Here is a 14,564-nt window from a genome sequence, read left to right on the forward strand (position 1 = left end):
TTGGGAACCCTATTTTTTGAAGTAGTCTAAAACTAGATTTTTTTTTAATATTTTGGATATAATAGGTTTTTTCACGGTATAATGGTATAACGGTATGCCGTACCGCAAAACACGGTATAACGGTATATCGGAATGCCATATCGCAGTTCGGTATACCGCAAAAGTACGGTATACCGAAATACGGTACGGTATGCCGATAACACGGTATGGTAACGGTATGGAAAACTGCCATACCGAATTTCCGGTATACCGAACTCCGGTATACGGTATGGTTTTTGTCATACCGTAACTTTCGGTACGGTATACGGTATGACACTCCCAGTATGGTATACCGTACCGAACCACCCCTACACATGTGGTGTATAAAGTAGTATAAACGAAGTGGTCCTAAATCCTCCTTTTGGTGTTGAAGGTGGTCTAGCTTTTGGTGGCAGTCAAATCTCTTTTCAGATTCTTTTTTATTAGAAAAGAGTATTTAAAAATTAATATTATGTGGAAGAGACTATGACTAGTTGTTTTCTACTAGATTAACATATCAAATTTGATTTTAGTTGTACAATTGGATTTGGATGTTAATACAAATTTTTTGTCATAAGCACATTACATATCTAGCTATTTAACTATATATAGGTTGCTCCAAAATAAAAATAAATGAAAGCTACGAGTCACCCAATTTGACCAATTATTTGAGTGTTATATAGCTAAACTATTGGTGAATTAATCACGGTCGTTGCACTGATTTTGATCGTAATCATGATTTAAACAAGGATGAGAGAGAAGCTTGGCCTTAATCATTAGGCTTTTTAAATTCTCCTCACTCTAATGGAGGAGTAATTTAACCATTACACTAGGAAGAACATTTATCACGTGTAATTATGAACTTTTTATATAGTACTACAATGTATAGATAGAAATAGATATGCAGTCTATGAAATAGTTTCAAATTTTCTATCAAATTCATGAAATGTGGAGTAATTTAGTTGGAGAGTTGGTCTCTAGTCGTATTCAGATGCTGGTTTTGCCCTACTTTTTTTTAATTTCCAGATGTAATTAATCTGGTATGTTTATATATGTATGATCATGATCCATTTATAGTAAGTAATAACATTCATATTGATAAAGCAGAAAATGAAAATGAAATTATTATGCTTGAAATGGATAAAGAGTCACGTTGATGTATGTCCATTTATTTTTAAATTTGATAATACAATTTGTATGCTTGAAAAGGTTTCATGTTAGGGGAGTTTGATATGATAAATAACTCCTCTATTTTAAAATTATGTCTAAAATGACCTAAAATATAGTAGTATATCAAACTATTACTACTCATGATTTAACTTAATACTACTTCCCCTTTGTCGTCAATTTTTAAAAATTTTATTTCGTCATATTAGTTTGTCCGAGATTAAAATTTTCATTTAATATTAATATAAATTGAAAATAAATCACATATTCTTCACGGAAGATTTATATTTATGGACGAAGAGAGTACAATATTAAGTAAATTTATTAACAGTTCCCTTAACCTATGTATGCATCATTATGTATAGTTTATGTATTATTTGCATGAAATACCTATGTAAGTGATTTTTTTTATTGATGGTTTGGTATTCTGATATTGAATTTTATAAGCAGTACACTTTGATGAAATTGAAGCATCGTGACAGGTGGAAGATAAGTGATGCTCTGACTGTCTCACGATGATAATTGACATGCAGCATCCATAATTATATGTCCTTTTCTTTTTATTGTTGGTGTAAAAAATCTATAAACTTACCTACTCATTTTTTAAGAATATTATCTTACTCCTACTCATACTCTCTATCACGATAAGATTTTAATTTCTGCAACGTATTTTGCCCTGACATATAAAACAAACATTTTTGTGGCACATAACTAAGTCTACGTTTGAAGAGTGATTGATGAATGAAATCGTGGCATAAACATTGCCCATGTTCACCACTTAAAAGCAGTACTTAGTTTTAGCATTTGAGTTGACAAGTCTGTGGGTAGAGAGAGATATGAGCCCACATAATTAGTTTTCCTATTTATGAATGATTGAGACGTCTGATAGAAATGGAAATGGAAAGAGATTATTTGTTGAAAACAGGTGAGAAGCAAAACCGAAATTCATAAGCATATTTTTGGGCGAAAAATACCCATTCCCAGAAATATAATGTATAATCAGAAAAGCCAACCATCACCAAGAAGCAAATCCACACACAGGCTTAGAACACACAGCTATTGTGATATAATCAAGAGAAATGAGTTCAAATATTGTTTGCGAAGGCAAGACCCTCCGCGGCTAGTTGATCCAAGTTGTCTACTAGAGGCTGGACCCTTGCAAGTTTCGCGATGGCCTTGTTTTCTTCAGGAGTGCCGCTCTCCAGAAACACGCCGACCACCTTCCCATCTTTAATCCAATATGTTCCAAACTTGTGCGTCGACGATGTTGGGTTGTTGTCTCCAAATAGAACGGTCTCACCAACGTTGTCACCGTAGAACTGCCATGACAGGTCGAAGGCTCGAGAGTAGAAGTATGGGAGGTAATCGTATTCCTCAATAGACGTCCCTTGTTCACTTGCGAATATTGCCTGCAAAACAATAGTACTCAACTTAGTTTTTATATTCACAGAAAACAGATATGTAAATTGATGGATTCTTCATTCTGAGAGAGAAGATTAGGACAAGCTAGGGCAAATGGTGGAGATAACAGGTTCTATTCAGTTTATGATCCAAACAAATACCTTAACAGCCTGTTCAGCAGATTTGCGTGCATGATCGACATGCTCAACTCTCCTTTGCTCATTGAATAATTTCAAGGGGAATGTAGCAACATCACCCACGGCATATACATCAGGAGAGCTTGTCTTGAAGAAAGCATCAGTCTACAAGAAAATAACCATATTAAGTGCTCAATTATGATAAAAATGTACCCATAAACTCATACACTCATAAAAGTTATACGTTCTTTCATGATTTAGAAATGGAAAAATGAAGATTGGTGTTGCTAGAATAAACTCTACAGGATAGTAGATAGTACTAGCGATCATTTAACTAGATCATGAACTAACTTCATGGAAATTATACAGCTCAAAATCATGATGTGAGGAAACTAGTTTAAACAAAAATCATGGACAACACTTTCAATAAGCATGTGATTGATGCAAGCACCGGAGTAAAAAATGGGTCGTAAACAAAAGATGACAGATACTGAAGTCCCTCACCTTGATTCCTCCCTTCTCTTCTTCAACCTGGCCTTTAACAAGAGTTGTGAGGGGCCTTCCACCTACACCAACAACAACAATATCGGCTGCTATAACCCTACCATCCTTGAGTTTTACATCTACGACCTGTAAGCAGGATAATATCCATGTTACTTCTGAGATATGTTGAAAGATAAATAATTAATTTAAGCTCAGGTAAACTTGGGAATGCACCTCTCCGTTTTCATTCTTCCCAAACCCAACAGCTACAGTGCCCTTGATGATATCAATTCCCTTATTTGCATAGTAGCTCTCGTAGAATGAAGCAATGCCAGCAGTGAATAACCTAGGCACTGAAAATAATATATTTAAGTAGAGTTATAGGTGGCCAAGTACATGGGCATGTTCAAAATATATTGCATGCAATAAACCACTAAAACATCTTATGAAATGGAAAAGTTATGAAATTTGACTTACTGCACCAAGGTTCAGGGTAAACCATGCAGACATCAATGTTATTCATCCTCAGAGCAGCACTTAGCTCCAAACCTATGTATCCACCCCCAACAATCAGAGCTTTCCCATTTTTCTTAGCTTTGATTGCTTCAACAAGTTTGTCAGCATCATCAATTTCTCTCAAATAAAAGATGTTTTTGGCATCAGCACCTTCTACGCCAAAGTCCGTCAGCCTAATAACCTGGCAACAACAATACACACAATCAGAAACTGATAGCAACAATGTAAAGCAAATGAAGAGATTTATATATTTAAAAAAAAGATAATTTCCATAAGATGTCACTTAACAGTAGAGCCAGTTGCTACAATCAATATCTGATATTTAAAAGTTTCTCCGGCCGCACTGATAAGTGTCTTTGAAGCAAGATCTGCTTTGACTATTTCCGTGTTGAGGATCAAAGATATCCCTGAAATGATTGAGATAAACGAACATAAGGGTTCTCACAACCAACTAAAAACAACATGCTAAAGAATTCCAACTGCTGAATGCAATTACAGAATGTGTCCCATTGTTACAGCGATTTCACAAGATAAATGATTGCAAAGATATACCTTTCTCAGTGTACCACTCGGGAAGGAGCCTCTCTCCTCCACTTCCAACACACACATGGAAACCTGGGAGCCTGGCAGTTCCTGGAGATTATATTATACACAATTAGATCAGCTTGTTGTCAGGCATATAGACAATCTTAAGATGCAATGGTGGTACCATAAGGAAATATGCAGGGTGATACTAAAAAATGGATAATTGTCCAGAGATTTGAATATGTACACAGTCATATACCATTAAAATCCATTTCTAAAACATGACAATGGGTTTAGTCACAACCATAAAAGTCTCCGAAATCTAAAGATTAGACGTCGTGGTTGGTATGTGCTACAGTTACAATTAGTTAGTGACTAATAGGTTAAGATGAAAATACTCACCCTCAGGGAACAGATATGCCTTACTAAGTGCTGGGCGTTCATAAGGGGCCACCTGAAACATTAAAAAACACATCGATTCAAACATACAGGCAGCAAAATAAATATTTTTTGCAAGGAACCTATGATACTCCAGCAGCATGCGTACAGCAAAGATATTCATTGAAATTTAGGAAATGCATTTCAAATATTAGCCAAAATTCCTACGTATAAGTACTAAAACACCGTAGAAACAAATACTAGTAAATAAGCACCAGAGAGATGAGAAAAGAACAGTATATATCAAAGTCCAAGAAGAGAAGAATGCTTAAGGGTTTTCATTACATAATTCACTGATATGAGTTAAATATAGACTTGATTGTGTTGTACTTGATTTTGAAACCTAAAGTGGACAAATGCAATAGAAGAAAAGATACAGGGAAAATTGGATTGATTATTTCAAGTTTCAACTGCTTCTGCGCTCAATTAAATTAGCTTAATTTGATTGCAACTAAAGAAACATCCATGGAAATTTTGTAAGGAGAAAAACAACTAGCAACTAAAACAACTGTTCTCAGTAATAGCTTTAGGTGCATACCGCCTCTTTGGAAATAATTGCCAGTTCACCGGATTTGACTCCCTGCTTGGCAAACTCTCGAGCAGCATATCCCTGCATACACGATACATCAGCTCAAGTAACAGTCTTTTTTAGTCAACTCGGTTTCACGCATACTAGACACGACGTAGTTTCACAATTTATATATTTCTGATCACAATTTCCATTTCAAAGTGGGCCTTGACTTCATAAACGGAGAGCTTCCGAATTGTGAATCAAGAGTAGATCTAGTAAAAAAAATTAATTTCTATAAAAAAAAAAACAAAAAGAGCACACTAACTAACAGAGCTGGCAAAAACGCATAAAAATTAGATGCTCCGGTGTAGATCAAAGTTCACAATCGAAAATCTGCAATTCATTTAGCATCACTGAAACTGATGGATATCTAGAAAAAAAGTTGAAGAGACTATGAATCAAGTAAGTAAAGGCTGAAACGTTGCTTCTAAAATGAGCTAATCAAGTGATCTATCTAAGAATAAGAAATACTCACGGCCGCGACGCCACCACCGACGATCACGTACTTGAATGACTTCTCTGCCATTAGGCTGGCGATCGACAATCGATTAGGATCTGTTGAAGAATATTCCGGCGGAGAAACGAAATCGGAACACTTTTCCCTCTCAGTTTTTTGGCTCTAGGTGTATAAATAAAAAGCTGATTTGTGATTGGTTCGTATTTATACATTCAGGAAATCATCGTATTCATACACGTGTCAGAATACTAACCGTAGGATTATATGGCTCTGTATCAAACGATTTGGGTTGCACTACATAGAAGATTTTATTGTTTTGTGGATGGAAAGAATATATGTTTGAACCTATATACATGGTACTAGTACTTATTAAAAATTTGGAAAGTTAGAGGATTTGATTTTCTACAATGCTATATCAACCAAAAATAAATATCGGAAGCTTCATTCAGTATAAATTCGAAGTTCACGATTGAGATAAATAAATTTAATTAAATTTGAGATAAAAGTGAATCTTCGTCGCAATTAGGTTGATGTACTTTTTTTGGACACATAATGCATCTTTTTTGGACACACAAATTAAGATATTGTTTTAAATAAGTAAAGTGAATTAAAATAAAGTAAATTAGAAAATAAAGTGAGATAGAAGAATAAAAGGTAAAAGAGAAAATATAAAATTAGTGTTATTAAATATTTTGTTTTTTAAAACAAAATTAAATAATTCAATTTAATTACAAAATTTATAAAAATATATTCCTCCGTTCTATTAAAAATGTAACGCTTTCTTTTTTGGATCGTCCCATTAAAAATGAAACATTTCCTAAAATGGAAATAACATTATTTCTATTTTTTTTCTCTCTTATTTACTTTCTTCAATAACTCACAAATCAATACTCCTCCCGTCTTTTAATAAGAGTTACACTTTGTCATTTTAGTCCATCCCATAATAAGAGTCACAATTAACTTTTATCATAAATGGTAAGTAGATCTCACATCCCACTAACTCACTTAACTCATGCTTTACTATAAAATTAATATAAAAAAATGGATCTCATATTTCATTAACTTTTTTTAATTTACTATTTTTTATATTTCTTAAAACTCGTGTTCACAATAAGAGTGACTCTTGTTATGAGACAGAGAGAGTATTATATAAAATTATATACCGAAAACTAAATACTCAAGTATTTTATATTTAATGGTACGAAGATTGTAGTATAACTTAATTTAATTAGGAATGAGGGAGTAAGTATTTGATCAGCAAAGACGTCCTGGAACATATAGTATTATGCAAAATGGGCCCCTAAATTAATGCTGGTATGTGTGAAAAGAATCATTGACATTGCTCACTGGCAAGCAAATGGCCAGCAGACTAGACTTGGTAGATTATTAATTCAAAAAAAAATCCATAAATAATAAGCTGAATGCCTACATTTGACTCATCATTCGTCAATGCTGACGTTTTGGTGGTTGCGTAGTAAAGATCCTTGAAATTAATCACAAAACTAGTAAATCCCCTAATGCGCTGCTGACGACATTCGGTGCCAAATCTTTTGTATACGATGTCTAAATATGTATTCATAATTTGGTATTAAATTAGTCAAAACAAAGGGAGTACAATATTTGAGAATACAATATTTATGAATAGATATTTTCTTATAAATCAATAAGAAAAATAAAATCCCTCTACAAATACAACATTCACTCTTTATAATAATGACAAATATTTATTTCTAAGAAAATTAATATAAACCTTAAATTATTCACAATCTTCAGTACTCTAAAACAAAATATATATAGAAATACTAAAAATAAATCATACCAACAATGTCAATAGAAAAACACGCGATATTCATATGATTTTGTACAATAATTTATATTTATACATACTGTACTTCATATTAATACTACCAGTTATAATATTAAAAATACAAAATCATATTATTATATAATTTGCAAACACAAACTACAATTTTTTCTATGTTAATTGATAAACGAATCTTTCCAACAAACCCTCAAAAATTATTGCGTAAAATTATAAAACAACATGCAAATTAGGAGATAAATTCGGCAAAACATAGAAAACAAAAATCACAACAACATCAAATGCAGCATTATACTTGAACCATGCACGAGTAATAGTTAATAACTTTTCAACTATTTATAATAGTATTAATTAGTTATGTATTCATCTAATTATCATATTAGCAAATTACATATTTATCTAATTATAATATTATTTAATTACTAAATTGTCAATAGAAAGAGAATACGTATGTGGAGTACAATATATTAAAATACTTCTCACCTAACATTCAATAAAGGCAACAATCATTTCCATCTTCCACAATTACTCCTGTAAATATTCTCTCACATCTAAAACTATTTCCATCTTCCACAATTACTCCTGTAAATATTCTCTCACATCTAAAACAATTTCCATCTTCCATATTCTCTTTGTAAATCTCAAACGTTCAAGTGGTCAAAAAATGTCTATGCAACCAGAGGAGAGATACTCAGAAGCTAACATTGCAAGATTCACTACGATAATTTCATCCGATGAACAATCACAAATGGTATGTATTGAAATTTATTTATTACTTTTAGCTTCTTTTTTTTTTGAAATAACATTCCTTGTATCATCAAGATTCAAAAAGACAATTACATTTATGTTAAATAATACTCCCTACAACAGATCTTTCCAGAAAAATTTCAAGAGAAATATCAAGTTGAGATAAGCCCAACGTGCAAGCTTGAAAACAGGTTTAATAACTACTGGATAGCAGCAATCAAACAACTTCCAAACAGAAAAATGTGCTTGGACAATGGATGGCAGAAATTCCACAAAGATAACCACTTGAAAGCTGGAGATATCTTGACTTTTGATCTGATTTCACCCAATTGCTTCTATGTGGAAATATATGATGGCACTACGCGATGTGCTAAAGAATACCAACCAGAATGGGGTAAGAAATTACAATAAATTCAACGTACTGTTAGTATGCATTAAATGCTAGTATATCCCCCGCGCGTTGCGCAGCTGAGAAAATTTGTAGTAAATCATATAATTTGTGCGAGATATGAATAAAGGAAATTATTTAACACACTCTGTGCCCAAAAGTTTTGTACCAACTTAATTGGGACAAAGGGAATACAATATTTAAGAATACATATTCTTATATTTTTATAAGAAAAACATACTCTCTCTAGTTAAGACTAAGGAGATTATTTTAAGATATCCCCAGCGCGTTGCGCAGCTGATGAAATTCGTAGTAAATCATATAATTCTTGCGAGATATGAATAAAGGAAATTATTTTAACACACTCAGTGCCCAAAAGTTTTGTATCAACTTAATTGGAACAAAGGGAATACAATATTTAAGAATACATATTTTCTTATAAATTTATAAGAAAAACATACTCTCTCTAGTTAAGACTAAGGAGATTATTTTAAGATTTCATATCAAAAAGTTATGTACCAACTAAGTTAGTACAAACAGAGTACAAAACTTAAGAATAATATTCACCTACAAATCTATAAAAGCAATAACTACTACAATTACACAAAATCATTACTACCCCAAATCTTCTCTCAAGTCTTACAGCAATTACATTTTCCAAACTCTCTTTGGCAACGGATGATTAAATCAACAAAAGATGTATATTTCGACGTTGATATGCGAAAATTCTTCAGAGTATTTCCCCTAGAAGATCAATAAAAAATGATATGCATTTGTTAATCATAAACATATGATAAAAAATTTCTTTCGAAATAGATTATCATTTTTATTACAATTTGTTTAGCATAGTAATATTTTTGCATGTATCATATTATGACATTAACATTCACTGGCACACAAAACAACTACGATAATACATTAATGATACAATTTTATTAATCTCTACCCATTCTTCCGATTTTTTAATTTTCTTAATGACACTTTTCCACAATATTTCTTCCATATTTAGAGTAGTACTATTCTTTAAATATTAATGATATCTCTTCACGATAACTTTTATAAAATATTATGAGTAGTACTACTATTACTTTTTGTCATAAAAAGAAATGATTTAGTCACTTTGAAACTTTACAATAAGGAAAATTACTATTAATATACAAAGTACAACGAATTGAATATAAGTAATTAACGATTAATATTACTTTGATATATCACGATGAAATATGTAATATAAATGTATGACTACAATCGAATCCCGTTAAAATATGTAATTTTGATTTTGATTCTTTAATTTTTAAAATTTCAATTTCTTTAATTTCTTTTATGTTTGGAATGCTACAGCCTACAGTCGAATCTCGTTAAAATAATTCTTGTATTCTTAAATCATCTATTTCTCATTTTAAAACTATATGATTGATGTTTCTCCGTTTCTTTATAAAATACACTTTGCTACAAAATCAATTGTTTATACTAAATATATCATATTAATATTAATTTAATTTACCGTTGTGATTTTAATAATTTCATAATTTTAATTCTCCATTATATTTATATCTTTTAAGCTCTCTAATCAAAATCAATAAAAACATAATCAAGTCTTGCAATATATAATAAAGTGATTTGAATTTCATGAAATTTTAATTTTTGAACATTATAATCAAACATCGCTTAAAAAATCACATGTTCTTAACTCATCTATTTAATATTTTAAATCTATATAGTTAATATTTTATATTTTATATAGAATATTGCATAGTAAAAAGTTCATTACACAGTGTTGTTAAATTGTAAACTATGTTGCTAAGTCAGTACTACAACCAGCCCTATGGATTACTAAACCCTTTGGGGATGGATTTAACTTCGATCACCAGTGAACACTATGCCATTGAGTCGGTGCTACACCCTAGCCTCATGGTGCTACACCCTAGCCTCATGGACTAAACCCTTGGAGTGTTGTGCCCAAATCACATTAAATTGTCAATCAAATGACATTCATATGATTAGTAAATTTGTACTTCAGCCCAGCGCGATGCGCATATGACGATATTTATAGTAATCAAATAAGTACGTAATCATGTATTATTGATACATGTGAACTTTAGTACTGTTATATAGTACTATCAAACTGTTATACCCATGAACTTTTTGATTGCACATTGGAACTTTTGTAAATTCATGTTCACAGTAAAAAGTCTTTAATTACTAATATACTCAACTTTATTGCGCATAATTACAAAAGACATAAAACTTTTTTCACCAACAACATTTGGTACACTTATTACATTCTTTTAAATCAAAAGGTTAAATTAATCATAGTTTCAACTTTCAACTCACCGTAGAATTGTTATAGATTGTATAACCAAAAATTAAATATTAAAATGTCGTACACATTTTTCTACTTTTCATATTATTATATCATACTTCAGTGACACATATAAACTTAGTATAAATAGTGACTTATTTAATTTGCAATGAATCAATTATAAACAAAATGCTATATTTTTCTTTTATTAATTCCATCAAGCCCAAAAGATGAAAAACTCAACTAAATATTGGAAACCATTTCCTTTTTATATAATTTGAAAATTAAATTAAATAGAGAGACTATCTTGCCATATCTTTTAATGCTAGTAATATTAATTAGTGACAAATTAAGTAATTTAATATATAATCCATAAAACTATAGAATAATATACTCCATATATACACTATTTTCTCAATTTTGAAACGAAAGATTACATAGTAAATTGTAAGGTTGACAACGTTTTGTAGGGATAAATTTTAGAAATATTTTCCTTTTATATTTATTTAATTATATATATTTTTTAATCACATAATTTGCTAATTAATTTTATAGTACTGCTTAATTATTAATACTATTAAGTAATACAAAAGGATCAGTTAAAGATAATCATTAACTATTAAGGATAAACATTAAGATTATAAAGACATAAAAATAAACTGTAAAAGATAGAGTAAATCTTAGAGTTGTTAGATCTATTCACTACTAACATCAGTATTATACTTCTTTTTCTTTTCTCTAACACTTGTCACTAATTTTGTTATTGTCTCTGTGACTATATGAAGAAGTGCTACATTGTTGCAACAAATACAAAAATAGTATTCTGGGATGAATATAAAAAAACAATTATTGTATATTACATGCTCGATCGTGTTTCAGATTACCAACCGTTTCTACTTATATAATAAATATAAAAAAATAATCGACAAAGAAATCATATTGAAATCATATTTAAAATATAGTTGATTAAATCATTCGATTATATTGTTTTTCTAATTTTGGAAATTCAAGGTTACCAATTTAATTTTAATTTCTAATTAAAAATTCACGGATCAAGAAACAAAGTCAATACACATGGATAAATATAAAATAATGATTATAGGAGTAAATATTTAAACATATTTTAGACTATTGTCAATTATATTATAAGAACAAAATCAATACTCTATTCTTGGGGTAATTTTGATATACTAAAAAATTAAAAATCATATCGGAAATATGATCGATTAATCTATCATTTAGATTTTTTTATTTTAAAAATCGAATGAGAGAAATTCAATTTCAAATTTTAAAGTTCATGATTACCCGAATGGAACCAAAATCCATATATAATTATAAAAATAAATAACAATAGTTTATAATAAAATAAAGAGTGCTATTAATGATCATGGTCACACTAATAATAACTATAGGTTACAATAAAATAAAGAGTGCTATTAATGATCATGGTCACACTAATAATAACTATAGGTTACAATAAAATAAAGAGTGTTATTAAACTTTAGGAAAATTAGAAATTAATATCAAATCATTTGATTTGGGCTTATTAAAGGTTAGAATAAATAAATATATGAAAACCATAATTTAAGGATCTTATTGAAGCCTATTACAACTACACAATACAATTTAGGTAATTAATTGTAGGTATAGTTACTGATATTTTAAATAATCTACTAATAGTATGATATATTGAATAATTACTAAAAATTAGTATTTTCTTATGATGGATGGTAAAAAGAAAATATAATTTTTGAAAATGCGAGAAACACATGTTCTTAGCTCATCTATTTAATATTTTAAATCTATATAGTTAATATTTTTATATTTCATATAGAATATTACATAGAAAAAAATATATTGTACAATGTTGTTAAATTGTAAACTATGTTATTAAGTCGGTACTACAACCTAGCACTATGGATTACTAAACCCTTTGGAGATAGATTTAACTTCGCTCGCTTAGCGAACGTTATTTTATTGAGTCAGTATTATACCCTAACTCCCTAACCCCATGTACTATTAAACCCTTCGAGTGTTGGATTTACACTTCAGCCCCGGCTCGATGCGCAACTGACGATATTTTTAGTAGTCAAATAAGTACATAATCATGTATTATTGATTCATGTGAACTTTAAGAATCGAATCGTTATATGCTCCTTCCATCTAATGAAATATTGTCCATATATTCTATCCCAGCGCGATGCACTCTTTTATTAATTGAATAAGTATATAATTAAGTATTGTTAATAACGTTAAATTTTGATATCACTATATAGTATTAAGATTGATTTCTATTCCATAAAAATAAACAGTTAATGATTTAAATGAAGAGAGAAAAAGAGCTCGATATTTTAATTGGAAGGAGAAACGTGGTTAAGTATATTAATTGAAGAAGGAAAGTTTTTTTTAAAAAAAGAGAAAAGTTTCATTTTATTTGGGACAAACTAAAAAGGAAAATGTGTCATCTTAAGTGGGTGATAAAATTTACTAAAACTAATACTGCTACATGGCCATAATTAAAATTTTAAAACTAATACACCTACATGGCCATAATTAAAATTTTACTAAAACTAACACCTTCAATTTACTAAAAATAATATTCCTACACTGCTTTAATTAAAATTTACTAAAACTAATACCTTTAATTTACTAAGACTAATATTCCTACACGGCCATAAATTAAATTTTAAATTATCATTTATTAATTCGAAGTAGGATTAACTTAATCCTAATTATTTTTGGTCCAAAACATATTAGCTTAGCCCAAATTCACTTTTAGGGTCTAACGACATTTTTCAATTCCTCCCAATAACACTTTTCAATTCCTCCAGCGGCGCCTCTCTTTCTTAGTTATTTATACATCTTTCACGTCACAAATTTGCAAATTTGTTTTGTTATACATTAAACAAATATTGGCAATAGATTAAACAAATTTGTTTAACAAAAGGAAATTTGTTTAATTTACTATAAATTATGATAATTAAATCTTATTTTGAGTACCAATTATACTATTACTAATTTACTATTACTAATTAGTAAATCTAATTTTCATCTTATGTTTACATCTCAAATTACTAACTACTATTACTAATTTTAATCTTATGTTTTGAGTACTAATTATTTATTTTCAATGTCATATTTCAAAATATTGTAATTTATATTGTTTACGTGTATATTTTATTCAATTTTAGTCTATCATTTATTAAGATCTTTATCAATTTTTATTATGCAATAATAAATATTTTATGTAATAATATTATTATAAAAACTTAATAAAAATAAATATATAATAGTGTGATTAGATAGTCACTGATAAATTGTAAAAGAAGGTATAATTAGAGTTGGATGAATATTGGGCATATCTTACAATATGAGTATGGGTATTATTTTGAGTTATATACATATATGATCCAAAAAGTAAATTGTCCAGTGTACAAAATAAAATCTTGATTGGGTGATTGATTTACAAACAATCAAATATAATAAAAAAAATCTAAAAGTGACGTCAATATAATTATATAGCTTCTTTAAGAAGCTTTGCCTAAAATAAAAAAAAGTCCAAAAATAACGTCAATTATATAGCTTCTTTAAG

The 14,564-nt window shown here is 29.6% G+C and overlaps 1 protein-coding gene across 1 annotated transcript; it reads right to left on the reverse strand.

Annotated features, from left to right (window-relative positions):
• Positions 1-2,111: 2,111 nt before the first annotated feature.
• LOC125208390 (monodehydroascorbate reductase) lies at positions 2,112-5,891 on the reverse strand. Its single transcript, XM_048107994.2, has 10 exons — positions 5,732-5,891; positions 5,224-5,295; positions 4,650-4,701; positions 4,275-4,355; positions 4,011-4,129; positions 3,684-3,903; positions 3,441-3,559; positions 3,228-3,353; positions 2,748-2,888; positions 2,112-2,594 (listed from the first exon to the last, which is right to left on the reverse strand). The coding sequence occupies exons 1-10, from the start codon at positions 5,780-5,782 to the stop codon at positions 2,271-2,273; spliced, it is 1,305 nt and encodes a 434-aa protein (XP_047963951.1). The 5' UTR covers positions 5,783-5,891; the 3' UTR covers positions 2,112-2,270.
• Between the last annotated feature and the right edge of the window lie 8,673 nt (positions 5,892-14,564).

Source organism: Salvia hispanica, chromosome 6 (genome assembly GCF_029641045.1).
Source record: "Salvia hispanica isolate PSC_SH4W2 chromosome 6, Shi_PSC_v1, whole genome shotgun sequence".
Lineage (NCBI taxonomy): Eukaryota > Viridiplantae > Streptophyta > Magnoliopsida > Lamiales > Lamiaceae > Salvia > Salvia hispanica.

What these genes read in the sequence shown, in the direction of transcription:
- LOC125208390 (XM_048107994.2), bottom strand. Translation starts at nt 5,782, where the DNA reads ATGGCAGAGAAGTCATTCAAGTACGTGATCGTCGGTGGTGGCGTCGCG. An exon ending in GGCATATCTGTTCCCTGAGG is followed by an intron (nt 4,356 to 4,649) that starts GTGAGTATTTTC and finishes TATAATCTCCAG; the next exon opens with GAACTGCCAGGCTCCCAGGT. An exon ending in CTGCTGAACAGGCTGTTAAG is followed by an intron (nt 2,595 to 2,747) that starts GTATTTGTTTGG and finishes ATTGTTTTGCAG; the next exon opens with GCAATATTCGCAAGTGAACA.